We start from the raw sequence: 22028 nt of genomic DNA, 5'->3' as shown, positions 1-22028 counted from the left end.
AGGTGAATACCCACTTTGTCAGATGCATGTAGTTTCCAGGGCAGGTATCTATATGCAAGCAAGCAAGAGATAACAAGGTTAGTTCAATCACGGAGGATAAGGCCCTGTTCTAGCAGTTGAGACGTGAAAACCAAGGGAGGAGAAACTGGTTTTTTGTAGTTGGCAAGTCATTCACAGTCTTGTTTAATCCTGAGCTGATGGTGTCAAATTTGCAGATGAACTGAAGTCAGCAGTTTCTCTTTGGAGTCTGTTCCTGAAGTGTTTTTGCTGCAGTATGGCCCCTTAAGGTCTGCTGTAGTGTGGCAGGGAGGCTGAAGTGTTCTCTTACAGGTTTTGTATATTGCCATTCCTAATAGCTGATTTGTGTCCATTTATCCTTTTCTGTAGAGACTGTCCATTTGGCCGATGTGCATAGCAGAGGGCATTGCTGACATATGATGGTGTATATTACATGGTGGACGTGCAGGTGAATGAACCGGTGAGGGTGTGGCTCATCTGGTTAGGTCCTGTGATGGTGTCGCTGGTTAGAGATGTGGGAGCAGAGTTGCATCGAGGTTGGTTGCATGGATTGGTTCCTGAGCTAGAGTTACTATGGTGCAGTGTGCAGTTACTGGTGAGAATATGTTTCGGTTGGCAGGTTGTCTGTGGGGAGACTTGCCTGCCACCCAAGACTGTGAAGTGTGGATCATTGTCCAGGATGGGTTGTAGATCCCTGATAATGCGCTGGAGGGGTTTTACTGGAGACTGTATTTGATGGCCAGTGGAGTCCTGTTGGTTTCTTTCTTGGGTTTGTCTTGCAGTAGGAGGCTTCTGGGTACACGTCTGGCTCTGTTGATCTGTTTCCTTATTTCCTCGTGCGGGTATTGTAGTTTGAGAATGCTTGGTGGAGATTTTGTAGGTGTTGGTCTCTGTCTGAGGGGTTAGAGCAGATGCGGTTGTACCGCAGTGCTTGCTGTAGACGATGGATCGCGTGATGTGCGCGGATGGAAGCTGGAGGCATGAGGTAAGCATAGCAGTCGGTAGGTTTTCGGTAAAAGGTGATGTTAATGTGACCATCACTTATTTGCACCATGGTGTCAAGGAAGTGACCTTTCGTGTAGATTGGTCCAGGCTGAGGTTGATATGGGTGGAAGCTGTTGAAATCATGGTGAATTTTTCCAGAGTCTCCTTCCTATGGTCCAGATGAGATGAAGATGTCATCAATGTAGCGTAGGTAGAGAAGGGGCGTGAGTGGACGAGAGCTGAGGAAGCATTGTTCCAGTCAGCCATAAAAATATTGACATATTTGTGGGCCATGCGGGTGCCCATAGCGGTGCCCTGATCTGGAGATATATATTGTCATCAAATTTGAAATAGTTGTGTGAGTATAAAGGCACAGAGCTCAGCAGCCAGTTGTGCTGGGCATCATCAGGGATACTTTCCTGACCGCTTGTACTCATCTGTGTGTGGGAGTGTTTGTGTAGAGAGCCTCTACATCCATGGTGGCTATGATGGTGTTTTTCTGGGAGGTAACCATGCATTGTTTTCCTCAGGAAATCAGTGGTGTCACGGAGATAGCTGGGAGTGCTGGTGGCATAGGGTCTGAGTAGAGAGTCCACATATCCAGACAGTCCTTCAGTGAGAGTGCCAATGCCCAAGATGATGGGGTGTCCAGGATTTCTGGGTTTGTGGATCTTGGGTAGATAGAATAACCCTGGTCGGGGCTCTAAGGGTATGTTGATTTGTTCCTCATCCTCCCTGATTGAACTAACCTCATTATCTCTAGCTTGCTTGCATATATATACCTGCCCCTGGAAATTTTCACTACATGCATCCGATGAAGTGGGTATTCACCCACAAAAGCTCATGCTTCAAAACGTCTGTTAGTCTATAAGGTGCCACAGGATTCTTTGCTGCTTTTACGGATCCAGACTAACACGGCTACCCCTCTGATAATGGAGATGCTGTTTACCTTGCTTGGGTGGTGTGAATCTTACTTCCTTAATGTTTTAAAAGTCTTTTAAAGTATTCAAATGGAGATTGCTATACATGTGCAAAGTAGTCAGTTCTCTCTTTATAAAATAAATTCACTCCAAAAACGAGACCCTTTGGATATTGTCTACATGGTAGCAGGGAGTGAGCCTTCCAGCCCCCTAGAGAGACTTGTAAAAGTAGGGTTCAAGCTAGTGCACTAAAAATTAGCAGCGTGGATGTTGCATTTCAAGTGGCAGTTCAGACTTAAGCCTGCCAAGTTTTCATTGGAGCCACAACATCCACACTGCTATATTTAGCTCAAACTCTGTTAGGGCAATTCTGTCTACCTGGGCTGTGAAACTTCCTCCCAGCTGTAGTGTAGACATATCTTCTCTGGCCAGGTGTTAGCCCAGAGTAAATTTCATGGTTGAGTTATAAGCTCATGCAAATGGAGTGTAACAGTAGAAATATTTACAGTTCTTCAGCTGTGACAAAACTTTCAGACTCTGCTATAAACTTAGTTTAAAATGGGTTGCTGGTAAAAGATTATTGTTTCTGCCAAATAATTTTGGTTTAAAACAAGTGTTTTAACTATTTATACTTTAGTGAAAACATTGCCTGTTAATTACAACTAATATTTTTGTTTATAAATGGATTTTTTTTTTTACAGTTGACTCAAAAGTTTTTCATTAAATACACCTCCTAACCTGAGAGAATGCGACCCGATATAACATGAATTCGGATATAAGACAGTAAAGCAGAAGGGAGCCCCGGGCCCTTTGAATCCCCACCTGAGCCCCTCTGCCAGAGCTCCAACGGTGATTTAAAGGGTCTGGGGCTCCCTGCAGCGGCTGGAGCACCAAGCCATTTAAATCACCACCGGGGAAGCCAATCCAGTCCGGCACAATGCCGTACCAGACCAAACCCGATATAATGCAATCTCACCTATAAGGTGGTGAGAATTTTTGGCTCCCGAGGGCCGCATTATATCAGGGTAGAGGTATATATGATAGTGTCCTTTACTACTTGCTGCTTAGTACAAATAAAAATGGGGAGAATGACATAGGGGAAACTGTTACTAAAATATGATTATATATATATTTTTTAATTTTGAGGTCCTATTTGTAAATGTTTAGGAGCAATTGTGAACCTGCGTGGTTTTGTCCTTTACAGCTTGTACTATATATTTGCTGAGGTGCCTAGTAACCTATTTCCAGCAGTTGATCATAGTTCGTAATAAAGCTAGTTTTTTACCTTTCAGTTTACAAATTACAGAGAAGTAGAGTTGCTGCACACATCTTACCTAAATAAGAGAGTGAGTGAAATTGGAGTGGAGGGAACAAGCTCATAATCTGTGTGAACCTCACACTGCTTCCATTAGGTTGTGATTTACAACTGCAGTTTTCTTAAGACCTCTGAATCTGACTCTCCCTACTGACAGTGTTTTAGAATTTAGAATAATTTATTTTTTTCTCCATAGTGAACTCCATAGAAACTCAGTGGTCATCTTTACAATTTGATATGTTTACCAGGAAGGTCTCTGATGACATTTAAGAGACTTCCAACTAAGGATTTTCTCATTAAGAAGTTCTGCACAAATAGAGAGCAAGAATGAAGTAGCTAATTAAAATGAAGACTTACTTAACTTTTTTATTTTAAATGTTCGCTTGTTTTCCCTCTTGTTCTTTACTTTTTATCCATGTTTTATAAATATGAAAAGGTGTATTTGTTTGGTGGTAGTCAGCAAATGAAACCAAGCCCTTGCCAACCCAAATAACTGTCAGTGTACCAATTATAAAATAAACAAATGTGTTAAGATAAACGTTATAATGTTGTAAAAGCCTTGTGAAATCCTCACTACAAACACCCCCTTTTAACACCAGGAAGATAGCAAAACCACCATTTGATGGCATCAGCAAGAAATAAAGATGAGGACACAGAAGAGAGAGACATTTAGATGACTTACAAAAGTCACAGCCCTAAGCAACAAAGACGCTCAAATTATGGTACCATTTGCTTTATGCTTTCCTCTTGGAAACATATTTACACTTTTCTGGAAATCCTAATTCTGTAATGTATTGAGTCCTTCAACTGATGCTAGGGTGTACTGATGGCTTTCAGTACTTCATAAGGTGAGTTTGCATTGTTGCTCCATGGCCTTGGTTCTGGAATTTTTTCTAGCCATCTGTCTAAACGTTACACTTCCTTAAAAACTCTGCCTCTTATTGTAAAATTAATGTATTTGTGTGTTCTAATTCGTAATGATGCAACATGTTAAAATATTTGTGAGGAGCATAGACTCATAGATTAATGCCAGAAGGAGCCGTCATAAAATCGTAGGATTGGAAGGGAGCTTGAGAGGTGTTCTAGTCCAGTCCCCTGCGTGATCATGATCATCTAGTCTGGCCTCCTGCATGTTGCAGGCCACAGAACCTCACCCACCTATTCTTGTAGTAGGTCTGTAACCTCTTGCTGAGTTACTGAAGCCCTTAGGTCTTGATTTAGAGACTGCAAGTTGTAGTGAATCTACCGTTTATGCTAGTTCAAACCAGCAAGTGACCTGTGCCTCATGCTGCAGAGGAATTCAAAAATCCCCCAGGGTCTCTGTCATTCTGATCTGGGGAGAGAGTCTTTCCAGTCCCCAAATATGATGATTAGTTAGACCCTGACCAGCCCCATCAGCCAGACACTTGGGAAAGAATACTCTATATTAACTGAGAGCTCTCTCCCTATAGTGTCCCATCTCTGGCCGTTGGAGATTTCTATTACATTTCTATTACTCCAGTTTTCAAGGTCATCTAAATATTCTTGTATGATATTCTGGTCCTTATTTGAATTGGCAATACCTCCCAACTTTTTGTCATCCACAAATGTTATTAGTGCACACTCTATGAGCCAATGTCATTAATGAAAATGTGAAATAAGATTGGTCCCAAGGTAGATTCTTGAGGAGTTCTGCTAGTAACCTTCTTCCAGCCTGACAGTCACCTTTCGGCATGATCTGTTGTAGTTTCCCTTATCACCAGTTCCTTACCCACTTCTTGATTCTCGTATTAATCCCCACCTTCTCCAATTTAACTAATAATTTTCCATGTGGAATGGTACCAAATGTCTTACTGAAATCTAGGTATATTACATTTACTGCAGTTCTTTTGCCTAGAAAATTGGTTATCTTCTCAAGGAAGATCATATTGGTCTGGCATGATCTACCTTTTGTAATACCATGTTGTATTTTATCTTTAATGTCCTTAACTACTTTCTCTTTCAAGATTTGTTCTAAGACCTTGCATTCTATTGAAGGTCTGTAGTTTCCCGGATCACTTTTTTCCACCTTTCTAAAGTATAAGTACATACTGTTGGAGACTGAAGAAGACTCCTTTGAACGTTTACCTCTGGAAGATGGATTGTGAAGATGCATCAAATAAAGTGAGTTCATATATAAATAATCATTATTATTATCATGTTATCTAATTATACTGTCGGTACATTTGATGGAGCTTATTTTTAAATGGCCTTTAACAGCCTCTAATGTTGAATCTGCAGTGAACTATGGATGCAAATGATAGATTATTGCTGTCTGTCTGATATGCTAGTGCAATCAAATAGCTAGATGGTCACGTATTTTCATTTGCGCCTGCAACTGGTTGTGGTTGCAAAATAAGAGGTAGGTTTTAAAATTTAGTCCAATATGTTTTAAAATTGTAAATAGTAAGATTAAAATGTGTTACTCTTAAACTCTTTTTTTTTTAAATGGACAGATCGTAATTTTTGAGTCATTCAGATTTTGTTATTCCATGATATAAAAAGAACATGCTTCCTAGACTTTGCTTTTAGAGAATCCATTTGTTTTGCTTTATATGTGTGCACATTGTTTATAGTTTGTCTAAATGTTGCTTTATTCATATTCTTGTTTGTCTGACTCAGCCCCTCAGTAAAGTCTAGAGAGATTGCTCAGCATTACTCAGGCCCTGAGAAGCTTCTCTAGCTGTATCCCATGTATGTGAGAGTTGTGCTAGTTGCCCAAGTTTACGCACATGCTGGTAATATTATGTAATTTATTGTAAAGGGCGAAAAATTGTTGTAATAAATTTCTTTCAGTAGGGGGCATTAATCTTGTAAAGGGCAGACTAGTAACACTATAATTTTAAATGAGAAACACATAGTGTCTTTCTATCTCATTTAAGTGATATGAAAATGTTATATGTGTTCAATGGGTTGGTGTCTTGTGCCTGCAGTAAAGCTTTCTCTAGTACTTTCCCCAGATGGCCTCTAAAGAACAAAAGCTTGCAGGAAACATCAAAACGGATCACTTCACAATTACATAATTCCAGTCTTGCTAATGGAAGCTAGAATGGAATTGCAGTCTATGAGAACAGTATATCATCCTGTTTACTCTGTTGTATAAAGCCACTGCACCAACACTGTGGTCTCTCCAGCTGGGTTTGTTAAATAAATATAATCTGCATTTGGTTCAGCAAATTTCTTTTATTCTGCATTCATTGCTTTTCCCTCTTTATGAAGTTTATTTTGACTTAATAGATTATGATCTTATATTTCTAGGAGGCGGGAGTGAGCTGCTTTGTGGTGTGGAACGGGAGCCCTTCTGTGAAACATGAAAGCTCTGGCTGATTTTCTATTCAGCTCTGGTAATCCTGTTGAAGAGGACATGGGTAGGCTGAGAGGACTTACTTGGCTCAAGTATAGCCATCTGCTCTTCCCTCCTTTGTCCTTTTCCTCTAACTTATAAAAATACTTCTGAATGGACGCCATTTTTTTTGTCCTTGGAATGCAGCAGATTATTCCCAATGGCATGTTTTTTTAAAAACAAACAACAAAATGTCACTGGAGGAGTCCCAGACCTATCAGAAAGGCTTTTCCACTTTTCCACTTTGTAATTCTTACAAATTATTGCATGTGAATACTTGGTAAATCCCTGTGAAAGAACTTGACACAAATAAAATGGAACATCAGGATTTCTATCCATTGGACAGACTGGATGAAAGTAGAAAAGGCAAGCTTTTGAGATTTACCTTGACAACTATTACATGTCATCTAGCGCTTTGTGTGGGTGGGGTGAAGTACTTAGTCAGCTTACCTAAAACAAAGGCATCTCTGCACTCTGACCTGTTATGATGTTATTGTGGGAGACAGCTGGATTTGTCCTGTCTCACACACCATGAAGAGAATGATTACCTAAGTGACGTGTGCTCCCCTGCAAAAGTGGGGTATTTTGCTTCTGCAGCATGCTTCTTGGTCTCTTCTACCTCAAAGAAGCCCCTCTGCAATGGCTCTACAAAGGGTATAGGTGAAGGGAGCCAGATGGGTTCCTGTAGATTCTCCCCTACCCGTACACATGAGAGAAAGCAACATCAATTAAGACAGCCCAAACATGCTTGAACTGCTTTATAGGGGAGCTCCAGGGACAGCCCCTGTAGAAGGCATGCTTCCAGGGCCAAGCAGCTAAGCCAAGGGAATGAACAGCAGCGTAGTTGTGTCCCTTGCCCTTTGAGGATCTTGCAGGATCTGTGGCTCAGTGGGGTGAAATCTTCATCTTATTTCAAGGAGTAGAGGAGGGCAGAACTGCATTCACCTTTCCCCCCTCTCTATAGAATAACAAGAAGGAAACTCCATGAGTTGTAACTTCCAAAGTTTCCTGCTGCATGTTTGGATTATTTCCATGTTGGATCTGAGACTTCAGTTCCAATTTCAGAATCTCGGCTGAGGCATAAGCCAGCAGCTATACAGTTTTACTTGGAAATCCTGGGCTAAAGTCAGGGAAAACATTGTTTTACTTGTAAAGGGAGAAGATTTGATTCATAGTCTTTGAGAGGCAGTAAGTGTAGAACCCCAAGATGACACTTGTGCAGCGCGTAAGGTGCACATTATTAAATCTTTAGAAGCAAAAATGTTCATAATTACAAGTTTTCCCTTTCTGTATGCAGCTTTCTATCATGCATTGTTCAAATGGGAATGGAATTTTAACTGTTTATACCTAATTCCCATTTACTTCTGTTGCTGATTGGGAAAAACATGTAGAAAAAGTTGGAACATTTTCCACCCGCTTTGAGAACTGCAAGCAGAAAGAGTACAGTGTGTGAGAATTTAGACAGTTAGCATTACTATAAATAGATCGACAGTACAGTATGGCTCAGATTTTATCAAAAGTAGCAAGCACTATGTACTGATAATGGAATTTTGGTTTGTTTGCCTAAAACCACTCTTTCCAACACGCCAATCTGCAAAGAAAACGTTATTTTCAGTAATGTGGGTATGCAGTTTTCACCTGCAGGGAACTTCCCCTTTCTTCAAAGGGGCTAAATAAATGTTGCTTTTGAGAATGTGCCTCCTGCAGTTGGCTTGTAGTTTTCACTTGGGTGACCGAGCGCTTCATTAAGTAGACAGTGGTTGTAATGAGTCATTTTGTGACTTTTAGTGTCCTTGATGTCAAACTTTGGACTAGGAAAATGGAGAGCCTAGATCTGTTGAGGAATTGTTTGGTGTGCAAATGGGAACTAAAGAGGAGAGACCCCAGACTGCTGCCTTGTCTTCACTCCTTTTGTAAGGACTGTCTTCCAGATTTGATTCAAGGATACAATTACACTCCCACTGAGCGTGAAGTTATGTATGAAGGTAACATTTCATATACTATTTTGTACTTATTAGGCACTTTATAATGCAATAGTGCAATAAGCAGATTGAGAAGCACTTTTTTACACAATTATTCTTTAAAATATGTTGTAAAGGAATTACTAGGAGACTTAAAACTAGAAATGAGAAAGAGGTGGGTGAGGTACCTTCTCCCCTACATGAACTTCTGGGGGAAAAACAAAATCTATTAGAGACAAATTAAATAATTTGGAAAAATGTTTAAACTCACATAATCTGTTTTTAATTAATTGTTTTAACCAGTGTTAACATCCTGGGTGTTTGTTTTACAAAAAAGTATTGTAAGGTAACTGCTAGGCTATAACTTCTTTACACAATTCTTTGAATACAATGGCACTTTCTAACGTAATTTTTTTCCCATAGAAAAATATGGAATAGATTTTGAGATCTGAATCTGGTCCTTCACGTCTATTGAAGGTCATTATAAATGGAATTGCAGTGTATATATTCTGGTGCACTTTTGCACTTCCATTTTACGTCACTGCATCTCAGGTTCATCATAAACAGATTCCACTATATACTGTAATTATCATATTGACTCCATCAGTTTTTAACTAAACTAAGTAAGCTTAGTGCACTTTAGTTACAAAGACAAGGATTTCGTGAATCTGGCTCTGTTGAGCATGAAGTGGTGGTTAGTTTTTATTAGTTATTTTAAAAATAAATGCACAGGTGTTTCTGAATTGTAGAACGAGACACATGCAATCAGAAACGGATATGGTAATATGCCAAACTAGAACCTAGCTTGTTGAAGTCAGTCACTTTTTTACTGAGAAAACATTAACACTGTAAGAAAAAAAATCCTATTAATTTTTAACAGTTCCAGAGCAGTTATGTTAGAAACCTGTAGGCAGACGTGATCCCTGCTGTGAAGAGCTGACAATCTGAATTGGATAGATAACACAAACCCAAATGGTTCAGATGTGAGTGTGGCTGGAAACAGCACTAGGAAGCAGATCACTGTTGAAAGGCTAAGTGGAAGAAATATTGGAGGAGGAAAGAGAACTCACTTAGCACAGTGGAAGAAGGAGGCTAGTCATGTGCAGTAAAAAAGGTAAAAGACTCGAGTAAGAGAATGAGGCACAGGTAGCCGAACAGTCACTTCAAACAAATTATAAAAGGGGAACCATTAACTGTCCTCTGGTATTTCTACATACCACAGTTATATCTAAGCCCTCTGGTGGCTTTTTATGATTATATCCAGGAGAACTAGGTTCTCTTTTCAACTCAGCCTCTAATTTACTAGTGCCTAACTGGATGTAGTCTAGTTTGAAAATGTTGGCCTCAACCTCTCTGTATCAGTTCCCCCAAATATGGAATGGAGATGATGATGATTCTTGCCATTGTAAAGCCCTTTGTCATCCTTGGATACATTGGATTTAGCTATGATGATGATTAATTATATTTTTAAAATATTATACATTTTTTCATGGTTGCCTGTTGTGTGGATCAGGAATTATTTACCTGCAGCACTAGTGGACTGAACGTTCTAATCTAGCACCCATGAAACAAAGTTTTGCCAAAAGCTGCAATGTGCTGCTTCCCACCTTGGCTTGTTACAGGTCAGGAGTAATTATGGGTACGAGCTAGATAGGAGAAATAGCAGAGAAAAGAACCAATCAATAGTGATAACCCAGTAAACTTAAAGAAGACACCAAGTGCAAACCTCTAATATCTGAGCAACATGAGCAGCAAAGAAAACACATCAGCATCTTACTTAAATCAGTGGCTGAAAGTGCTGGTAAAAGGCTTGTCTGAACTACAAAATGTTGTGTTTCACAAAATGTTACTGTGCTTGAACACATTTGTAGAGAATTAAGTTAGCTATGTGATGCTGACCATGACTGTGTTATAGACCCAGATAAATCATTGAATCAGTTAGGTGACATGATGCTGAACATGATCTGTTCTAGTATGTCCTGAGCACAAAATTGTCATCAGCATCAAGTCAGCTAACTCAATTGTTCACAAGTCTTTTCAGCCTTGGTAACACTTTATCAACAAGCCCTAAATTCAATCAAATGCAAGGTGAGGGGGAAATCTAGTACATTCCAAATGAAGGCAGTCTAAGATAGATAAAGCCCTTAGCTATAGAGATGTATTTTAATCTCTGTCTTTCAGTACAATAGTACAAATTATGAGATAGCAGAATTAAGCCATCTCTTCCCATTTAAATTGTCTTTGTGGTGCCTCTCGGATTGCTGCAAAGATGGATTTAAAGTGCACCAGGTAAGTTACTTAATGGCTGTTGAGGTTGTGAAGAAAGTACAAGTTAAGCTGCATCTCAATGTTCTTGCTCAGGAAGAGGTATTAGGTGTTATCTGAGATAACTTGAACTCTCTGGTGAAACTGGGAGTACCCTACACTTGATTTGTGAGAGCTGGTGGTTTAAAAACAGTGGAACTTAAGTCAGTGAGTCTCATCTGAGGACAGCTCCGACAAGAGGACGTAAAAGTAAATTATCTTTGCAGGTTTGGTGACTAAACGTTTTATTGGTAATAGGAGGCCTTGGAAATCAGTGTGAGTTAGTGGTTTGACTCTCATTTCCTTTCTCTGCAATTCAGTGTATGTTTTCCAATCTTTTTACGTGTTAAATAGCATGGAACACATTCGTCCCTTATGTAGCTGCATAGGATGAATGCATTTAGTATTTGGGAAAGTGTTACATTCAAAGGACAGATTTGGGTGGGAACAGGTGGTATTCCGAGGGGCGGCTCTAGACATTTCATTGCCCCAAGCACAGCGTCATGCCACGGGGGGCGCTCTGCCGCTCTCCGGTCCCGAGGCTCTGGTGGACCAGTGGACCCTCCGTGGCGTGCTGAGGCCTGGAGCTGCCCCTGGGTATTCCCACAATAAAAAAGCAGGCTATGCCTGCAAAGTAAGCTCTGCGTACATGAGAAGCCACCCACAGTAGATTGTACAGATGTTTAAAATTTGCTCAGGCATGCTGTCTGGTCTCCTTGGGCTTGGCTGCCCCTCAGTGGAATCCGAATGCATCCATGGTTTCTGCTGGGCGGTTCCTTGTGTTTAGCTTTTCGTCCTTGAAAAAACTCCCTTGTGGTACCAGTATATTGTGCAATTCTTCATCATATAATCCTCCCTCTCCTGTCTTACATACTTTGCTGAGAAATGAAATAATTAACAGCTTTAATTAAAAATGTTGTATTATTAGGTATCTGAGTTAGCACCCTTTGAGATGAGTTATGATATCAGGTTCTGCAACATAGGTGGATATGTGTGTGTCATTTACACTCAGGTCATGTTTTCAAGGTTAAATTAGCAACCATAACAGCTAGAAACTTTTTTTTTTGTTAATGAAAGCTTAGATTCTGAACCATAAGAAGGCAGCATGAAAAAGGTGCTGACACACCATGCCAGTATGTACTGATTAAGCTCTGGTTACATTTCTGTTTTGTGAGTTTAGGCAAGCTGTTTATTTCCATTTGTAAAATGAGAATAATTATACTTGCCTACCTCTGTAAATGAATGGATGAAAAGCCTTATAGAAGTTGAAATTTTCAATAATAATTGTTGTTATTATTATTAAATCTTTGTTTGAATTGATCCTGTGGAATGACTTTTATTTTCTGTGAAACCATGCAGATAAATTGTACATGGTACCATTGGGTTTCCATGACTTGTATAATAATATTCATGGCAAAATCATTACAGAGCTAGCCTACAAATTGTACTCCTGTGGGCATTCTGTACCAAAAAATAAAAAATTCTGTGCACAATATTTTAAAAATCTGCAAAATTCTGCACATTTTATTTATCTCAATAACACTACGTAATCACGTCAGTTTCAGTTATTTTGGTAATATATTTCAAAATACCTGTCAGCAAGTATGTTTGTAACAATACAGACACACACAGTTTTTCCCCCAGAAGCAGAGAGTTAAAGAAACCCCTATGACAACCCATTTTCTGTTTTTCTGTCCTCTTCTTCCCCCTTCCAAGCCCAGCCAAGGGGCCAGACACCCACAACTTCTCACCCACCTCCAGAGTCCAGCTGCAGGGTGCCCCCCAGCCAATACACCGAACCTCCTCTCCCCGAGCCCAGCCGTGGGTTCCGTCTAGCCCAGATGTCTTTCCCCCTTCCCCCCAGAGCCCTGCAGCAGGGTTTCCCCTTGCCCAAATACCCACACCCTTCCCTCCCAGCCCAGACACTCGCTCCTCTTCCCCCCCCCAGAGCCCAGGGATCTAGAGGGAGAAACAGCCTGATGCTTGGTCCCAGGCTTGCATGGAGTTTCCTGCACGCTGCCCTCTCCTTCTTCAGGGTGTGCTGGCAACTGCAGCTGTCAGGAACCCTTTAACTCCCTCCTCCTCCCCCTAGCAGTGTCTGTGCGAGCTTGGGTCTCTGGGTCCAGCGGCCTATTGTGTCGGCCAGCAGCACTGCAGCCTGTTTCTGTGGAGGAAAGGAAATTCTGCATGCACAATGTTAATTTCTTCAAAATTCTGCTTTGTGCAGTGGCACAGAATTCCCCCAGGAATAAAATTAAAATGAATAAGTCAGAACTACCCACCTATGGACACTCTTTTCCTTCTGTAAGACAGGACCCAATATCCAGACTCAAAAATGACAAGAAAATACAAACTAAAGATCAAGTATTGAAGAACTGCAAACTGAACTCAATTAAAGCAGACCTTTAGACGGAGCCAACATGACTGCTGTTGAAAATTACCATTGTCTTTAGCTGGAAGAGCAGATATTATGTAGAAGCCCTTCCTTACTGATGATCACATTAGCATTCATGTATTCTGAGCTGTCTTTAATGAGATAAGTGTATTGTTCTTTATTAAACAAGTTAATCACTCTGTCTCCTTTTACTCTGCGCTCACTTTCAATATGAAGGTGTGGCTTGTGGAGACTACAGGTCCCAGCATGCAATATTCCATGTTGATTTAAGCATTCATTTGGATTGTATTAAAATGTGGGTGTGTGTACAGCTCTTTAAGACGCATTTGGGCTATTAACTTCAATTTGGCCTGTGTTATAGCAGCCAGATTACGAGAGCAACAAATAATCTTGTTTTGAAGCAATATCACTTAGTGCAGGTGATGCAATATATTACACCTGTTCATTCTGAAAGAGAATACTCATTTGTTTTAATTAGATATTCACAAAGAGGTTTTGAGCAAGCACAAAATATGAATTGTTTCAAAAGAAGAAGGGAAAAAAACCTCATCATGAAGCATGGAAAATCATCTCTGCTGTTCACAGGCTTCTAATTTGGTCCATTTAAATACATTTTGGGGAATTTGGCTCATCTCACTCTGTGGTTCAGCTGCCAGACCCAAAAGGCAAGCAAAGCAGTTGGGTTTTGTTAGATAAATATGAACCTGTAAAATGGGGGGGGGGGTCTTTAAAACTGTTTCCTATAGCCTATAATTGGGTCTCTAAGGAAACCATGAACCATGCCAGCAGCTCTGAGCATTAGCTAATGATCTCTGAGAATAATTATCCTGGTATTTGTTGGGGGAAAGAGAGTAAGGCAAGAAGTGCAATGTCTGGACGGCAGGTAGAAATGTGATGTGCGTGATAGGCCTGCTACCGGTTTCTTTATGATGATCAGCAATTTTTAGAACAATCATAGATTAATTGCCTGTACTGATTTATTAAGCAGACACTTGAGCTGAGCTTTTCTTGTGTTTAAAGCTTGATTTAGGGTTGGAGCTGCAGGGCCTTGAAACGAAACTGTAAGTTGAGTCCTGTGATACTCAGTTTAGAAGTGGCGGATCTAGAGTTTAAAATCGGCCAAGGTCTCTATTCTTGATGAGGAGATATAGACGTCACCAGTTATCCATGCCTCTGTTATCTACAGATTGGATTACTACAATTTACTGTATTTGGAGCAAAATTTGAAGGGCACTTGGACACATCAGCTCTTTATTCATGGGTATTTTTCTCAGGGAGCATGTGGCACTTGGAGTCAAGAGACTACATTGGCCTTCAGTTAATCTCTGGGTCCAATTCAGGGTGTCGGTTTTGATTCATAAAATTCATTATGGTGTAGGTCCTGTGTACCTTGGAGACCTCTCTCTCTTTATATTTTATCCTGGCTATTGAGATCCACTGAGTAACTCGATTTGTATATCTGAGGTTCCCTCTCCATGGGATGTGTCAGAGCCCATGTTTGTTGACTCCCAGGGCATACTCCAAGGCCTATGTGTCACCTATGCCAAGGGGTGTGTGTGTTTGAATGGGATTTAGAATTTGGTATTGTTTGTCTGAATTCTGATTTTAAAACTCCATATGTGGGATTTAGATATCTAGTTTAGGTGTTTTGTGTTTGAATATTGGGCCCACTGACTCTTACTTTCCTGTGTTCATTAATGTGAATGTTTTGTGCACCTGCAATTTGGCTACCATTGCTGAGGTGAGTGACATAACTGACTTGAATTTGCAGGATCTCTCATGAAAAAGGAGCAAAGTGAGAGCACCACTAAGTCTGAAGAGAGGTGTTTTTATAACTCCAGTGTGTGCACGCATTGTGCCTTCTTAATAGTAGTTTCCACGGTGCTTTTCTTCATGTTCTGTAGTACACCATGTAGGAATGATGGAGCAGTTTCAAGGCTGCAGCAGTGGTGTTATTCCTTCATGTACATCATCTGAAGAAGACTTTTCTAGGAATGACTTCAAAACACAGTGGCCTTCACTGGTCTTGTGGTGCCTGCTAGTAGGTCAGAGATATTGAGAAATAGCTGTGAGTGCATGTATCTGGAATTGCAGTGTTGGCTTATTAGGTGGCCTGTCTCACAACTCATGAAGAAATTGGATTCAAATCCAATCTTAGGATCCTTGTTGGCCTCCCTGAAGTTATTATCCTCTGTGACATCATAATCTGCTGCACATCAATGAATTGTGATGTCATAAGTAGATTAATTATTTCAACTGATTAGTAAACAGGAGGGGCTAATTAACTCCTAGGAACATTTGCATAAAATTATGATCCTTTTCCTATCTCCTTGCCAAAGCAAATTACATATAAACAATATGGGGATCTCAGCAACCCTTTACCCATGAAAGAGATTCAGCTTCTGTTTCTAGAAGTTTTGGTAGAAATAGTGGGCCTGATTCAGATATAGTGATTGCACTAGAGTTGAATTTGGCTCCTGATCTCTTGATATGCAGAGTCCGTTATCTGAATCTTATAATTCTGTGTTGGATTACTATTTAGATACAGCGATTGCATCATTCTTCATATGTATAAACAGTGAGTCTCCAGGGCAATGCTTTCCTTCACCAACGATGCCGTAATAATGATACATTTAAATAAGCTGTCTGTAAAGTACAAGTTCCTGAGACAAGTGAACCTTGTTTATAGGTACTGTTGAGAGATGAAGTGTAGAAAAATTTGTAGGGAACAGTCTGCAGAGGGTACCCTGAGAGTGAATGGCTTTGTGATATTCATTTAGCTGAAGCAGAGAGACTCCTATTTCTTTCCTTCTGAGCACCTGCTAAAAGTTACTCTGAGCTTTGAAAGACAATCCAACAAGAAAGAGAGTGGATGCTGTTATTGTCTTGTTGTGTGATCTGTATTTCAACACTTCTGGAAAAATACAGCCAAGAAAACTTTTAAAAGGCCTAACAGCGTCTCAGGTGAGAGCAAAAAAGAAACTGGGAGGAAAATAAGGTGGATCTTGGGTGTATGCCTTCTAATAACCCATCTCTTATCCTGACCCTGCTACTTTGTGAATGTTTCTTGAGTGAAGAAGGGAAAACAGTTCCAGATGCTAAGCAGAAAGGTCTAGTCACTTTCTTTCATCATCAAATGATATTCTACAGAAAAAGCTGTTGTTAGGGGTTACTAGATATGCACTTCTGCTTAATAACAACCTATTTCCTAAGCTAAGTGACTTTGATTTGTGTACCTTTTGAGGTGACTGTTTATCCAGAGGACAGGTAAGCAAACCTGAGTTTCCTTGTTTTGTTTTTTATTTAAGAAAACAGTGTTTTAGCAGCAATCTACATTTTAAGTATAAGCTTTGCAGCGATATTTAGCATAAGCACTTTATATGAATACTCTTGGAGCAGTTGTTACTTGTCTTGCTGTTTGCAAAAGTACATACAGGCTATTTGTGCAGCTTGCTTAATTTAATTATGATTAGTTTGGATAACCATTCTATAGTGTATTTTTAATGTCAAGAATATTGTTAGGCTTTTGTAGGATGCATATGAGGAGTGTGTTGAACATTTCTACAGTGTGCTTTTTAATATATATAAAAAGTATCACAAGTGAAGTCCCATTATTTGAACTGAACTCATTCAGCAAGATGCAAATGTGTTTATCATGAAGGAAAAAAAATCTTAATCATGAATTTCAAGAATAGCCCATGATCTATTAGGGAGATATTTAGCCCATTAGCAATGCATAATGACAGCTACCTAAGTAGAAGAATGTCCCCCATACAATATTGCCATGTATCTAGAATTTTCCAAGTAATTTCTTTTAGTAGTTGTTCCTTCTACTCCTAACTTTTCTTGGTATTCTTCACACTGAGGACTTGAGAGTTAGAAGCATCTCAGAAGTGTATCTAAGAGAGCTTCAGATTTGGAGGGCATGGTAACTTAACCCTTGTTTAGCCAGATGTTTCAGATATAGTCCAAGACATTTAATGCATGTCAGTAATAAAGATCCTAATACCAGGTTAGGTATCTGGGGCCATGTTCTGTGCTGATTCATATTCCATGCAACTGCACTGACTTCACTGTCATGGATAGGGTATAAAATCTGGGTACTATAGTGCCTAGTGCTTCAATTTTAGATATCCAGTGATTTAAACTAGAAGAAACTTTCTCTGCATCAGACAATCTGATTGTTCCAAATTTACTAATGTGACTGCATTTCTCAAAATAAACGAGGCTCCTGAACAGTCATGAGGACTGTGTTATTTTTAAGAGTGGAAAGATGCTGAAATATTTCTTTTAAACATTACTCTTTTATAGGAGTCAGAATTAAATACTATTTATATTTTGCATTTCCCTGGTCTCTGGGAGATAAGCACAAATTAAAATTCATGTTAACCTGCCTGAGGCCACAAGCACCCTATGAAGTGAAAGTGAATGGATATAATTTCTATTATAAAATATTTGTGCTAACTGCATAATATTGTAACGTAGCAAAAATGCATGATTGCAGTATTCACCCACTTTACAGTATGTGACAGATCTGCATAAAATGGCCCTTGACATGGAAATACCTTAAGCACTGCTTTTGCTAGCCTGCCAATAAAAATTCCAGTGTGTCATGTATAGTCCAGGGTATGCACCACCATAACATCCAAGTGGAATAATGACTTTGGGAGCGGCTGTCATTAAACTCCGTGCATTTTCCCATTTCCAGAAGCTGCTCTGCTGGCTGACTTTCTTCTGAGTCACTGTGAGAAGCATTCTGTAGCCCTAAGCCACTGTCTTGCCAACTGTTTAAGGCATGAATACAGTCTAGAACAGTGGCTCTCAGCCTACATACCATTGTGGGCCATATATGCAGCTCTCTGTCTTATGTGGGCTGCATCCACACAATATATATACTACCTGTATGGCCCTGAGGATGTCACATGGGCTGCACCTGTGTGCTGCTTTGGCTGAGGGCTGAGAACCACGAGTTTGGAATTTACTGGTTTTACACTGATTGGGCTGCAGTATTATGTGTATAAGAAACTGGTCCAAGGGCCAGATTCAATTCATAGAAAGATTCCCATTGACTAGAATTGTATCAGAGCAGGACCTATGTGTCTTTTAAAAAAAATACCTGCAAAGTACGCTTTTGTTCCAAATTGATTGATAAATGTTTATTTGCTTCTTCACTCATGTTGCTGTTGCTAAAAAAAAAAACATGTGGCAGATGGCATATAAAGACCTCACATGGGCATCTTGAAAGCTAACTTTGAGCCTAGGAACTGCCTACACTGCAATTCACAGGTGTTCCCCGCCTGCACCAATGATAATGGCCTGTGAGGGCTGTGGTAATGGCATTGTACCCATAGCATAGATTGCGTTAGGTAAGCCTGTGCACCTGTTATATTTGCACATATCTCTAGAGAGTAGAGTTGTAAATGGTTCACGTAAAAGACGCACAGAGAAATGTTATTTCTGGTAAGCAGGGAAAGATTTCACTATCACAGATAGGACAATATCATTTTGACATACTGCCTTGGTGCTAAGGCAATTAGCTACAATTGTCATAGATAAATAGATAGAACTTGAAATAAGATAATGTAACTAATAACCAAAATAGCAAAACAAGGACAGTGCTATGGAACTAGGATGTTGTGAAATGTTATGTTTTAAATATGTGTGGAAATATAATGATATTTTGTCTTTTAAATTACAATCTTTTTTTAAAGTGAGTATTTAATTTTCAGACAAAACCCGGCCCCAGGCCACGTGAAGAGGATAACTGTGCTTGTAATAGTTCTGTGGAAAGAATGATTAGTAACTAACTTTTGGGTCCATTCTTCCCATGATATAAATGGGAGATTTTCATACAGATGTTCCCACAAACATCAAAGGATGGTACCCTTTATTTCTGATAACCATTGGTCCTCCTTCAACATTGTATACGGAGAATACCAGTCATTAGGCAGTCTGGTAAGTTTTGCTGCTGGAAGAGTCATATGTGTAAAAATATTGATCTGTGATGACATGTCATATGTAAACAGGAATAGTAAATGATTAATGGGTATAGATGTTTACAGAGTAATGTGCAGCACTCGTGTTTGCTGCAGCATTTGTTGAGGCAAATAAAAGTTCACGTAGAATACATACTCTCACAAACATTCTATATATAATGTTGCCACCACAGAATTCCCCCAGGCATGAAACCCTCCAATGCCCATTTCTTCTGGGTTTATGGCTGCTGTCTGGCTTCCATCAGGCTTCAAGCCCCCAGTGACACCCAAAAGCAGTCACAGTGGTGCCAGCTGCATGCAAGCCCCTCGCTACTGGGATGGTTTGTAACCAGCACAACCTGTGTACACAGGCCTGTATCCCACACCTCTCCATCTATAACTGGAATAGGCCTTATGCAATCACACAAGTAGTAGGAAGGTCTTCCTCCTCCTCCATGCAAACACGCAGGACAAGGCACAGTCTTGCCCTCAATGGGAGCTAAGAAAATATTACACTATACACTTTTTAAATGTTTTACTTTTATTTCAAGAGCAGACCCTGTAAAGAAGTCATATAATTTTTATGTAGTGAGAACAATTCTTGGCAAGTTCTGTTCTTCTGAGAAGAATGCATGAAATTTTAAGTTTTTTAAAAGTTTTATAAATGAAAATGAACTTAATCACAGATCTCACTGAATGATCCACCAACGCACATTTACACACATTGATATTAGAATTTGATGTATCTGTGCAATCTCTGCCAAATTACTTAAACTGCAAAATGCTGTTATGAAAATAACACAAACTCAATCCTGGGAATTTTGTATGCTCAGCACCTTGTAATATCAGGCCTGTGATTAGGCATGTTCATCTGGCAAAATGTTGCAGTATTGGGATCCCAAAGACAATTAACACTAAGCAACTGGAAAACATTCAAACCTTAGAGAATTAGTGACACAAATCTAGTTAATTTCAAGAGTAATGGACAACTTAATGTTACATTATTCTGCAAGACATTTTCTTTCTAGGATAATATTTTTAGTTAAGGACGACAGCATGTATAATATCATTCTGGTTTGACGTCATAACTGATCACCAGTCTAAAAACATTACTAAAAACGAAAACTTAAATACACTTACCTCATTTAGCCCTGGAAAACATTGCCCTCAGTTATCATAAACTGATTGCTTGAAAGTGATGATGCTGTCATAGCTTCCTACCCAGATTTGAACCTTAGCGTTCATAAACTGAGAAGCTAGCATGAACCCTCTAAGCTTAATTACCAGCTTAGATCTGATATCGCTGCCACCAGACAGGAATCGGTGCCTGTCTCACTCTGGTCTCCCCCAAAATCTTCCCCCAAGACTCAGATGCCCTGAGTCTCACAACAAAGGGAAATAACCCACTTCCCTTCCTGCTCTTTCTTCCTCCCAGATTTTCCCACCCTGGGTACACTAGGAGATTTCCCTGGCTTCAAATCCCTTGAAACACAAAACCGAGAGGACAATTTACCTTCCCCCCCCTGAGGCTATGCAGATTCAAACCTAGTCAAGCTAACACAAAGAGATTTCCCCCTCCCTTCGTTCCTTAGCCTTAACCAGAAAAAAAACTCAAACAGGTTTTAAAAAGAAAGCTTTATATAAAAAAGAAAGAAAAAAGACATAAAAATATTCTCTGTATAAAGATAACAATACACAGGGTCAATTGCTCAAAAGAAAAATATGAATAAACAGCCTTATTCAAAAAGAAATACAATTTAAACATTCCAGCAACTACACACCTGTAAATACAAAAAAACCCCAACAGCCTATTGTTTTTCTACCTTTGTACTCACAACTTTGAAACTGAAGATTAGAAGCTTGAAGATAGAAAGACCCCTCTCATAGCTGAGAGCCAGACAAAAGACACAGACCCAAACATTCCGTCCCTGAGCTTTTAAAAATCCGGTTTCCTGATTGGTCCTCTGGTCAGGTGTTTGGTTCCCTTTGTTAACCCTTTACAGGTGAAAGAAACATTAACCCTTAGCTATCTATTTATGACAGATGCCTAGTGCCAAAATTCTATGCTCACTTGAAAGTTAAGGACTAAGATTAAAAAAAATTTGTTGGGTTAATGCACCACCCTCATCTTTGAGGAATTAGGTTCAATTCTATTATAATTTACACATGTATATGATATTGGTGGTTTCATCTTAGTCAAAAGTGGATGTTTGCCCTTTGAAAAAAAACACCATACAGTATGTCAGGAATGTGTCTCCTATTCCAAGAGGCCCATGAGTGAACTGGCTAGGGTTATTAGTGATGTGGTGCATTTTCAGAGCTTAGGACAGCTACTTGAATGGCAACGTTGGTTCCCAACATTTGTAATTACTAAAATCCCATTGGTATGCTAGTCAGGAGAGGAACTGAATGATCATTCCTTAGACACTGAGACTTAAGAGATCACTGGTAGCAGAGTAGAGCAATTTCTTTCTCTCTTCCGGTATCTGTTGTGTTAAGTGCTCTGTCATAGTGAAAAGATCTCTCAGAAACTTGAAACCTGCTTTTGTTTCTGCGGGCAGCTTATTTCCTCTTTTGGCTTGACCTTGATTAGTGGTTGCTATGTAAAACTATTGCAAGGCGGTGTATATTATACCTGTTTGTATATTATGCATGTTTCTATCTTGAGCAATCGTTCATTGTGCACACAGTCATTCCGAAACTACTTTTATTATTTTCCATAGTGCAGTAGCTGCATGTGGTGCTGTACGCTAGGTAAGATGTGTTGAACAAATAACAGAGTCCCTGGCCTGAAG

At 39.7% G+C, this 22028-nt stretch overlaps 1 protein-coding gene across 2 annotated transcripts in view; it reads left to right on the top strand.

Moving 5' to 3' along the window:
- The first annotated feature begins 3241 nt into the window (after positions 1–3241).
- The window catches only part of TRIM66 (tripartite motif containing 66), a 76998-nt gene continuing 58211 nt past the window's right edge, over positions 3242–22028 (top strand). Inside the window, exons 1-3 of one of the 2 annotated variants that reach the window (XM_075065151.1) lie at positions 3242–5379; positions 6514–6623; positions 8387–8583. In XM_075065151.1, coding sequence (XP_074921252.1) covers positions 8418–8583 — 166 coding nt within the window. In that variant the 5' untranslated portion in view covers positions 3242–5379; positions 6514–6623; positions 8387–8417. Of the gene's footprint in view, positions 5380–6513; positions 6624–8118; positions 8584–22028 lie in introns of those variants that run through there. The other variant, XM_032796808.2, reaches the window with a different exon arrangement.

The sequence above is a fragment of the Chelonoidis abingdonii genome, chromosome 4, assembly GCF_003597395.2.
Source record: "Chelonoidis abingdonii isolate Lonesome George chromosome 4, CheloAbing_2.0, whole genome shotgun sequence".
Lineage (NCBI taxonomy): Eukaryota > Metazoa > Chordata > Testudines > Testudinidae > Chelonoidis > Chelonoidis abingdonii.
The sequence above is the reverse complement of the archived record's forward strand: the minus strand, read 5'-3'. Positions and strand labels throughout refer to the sequence as shown.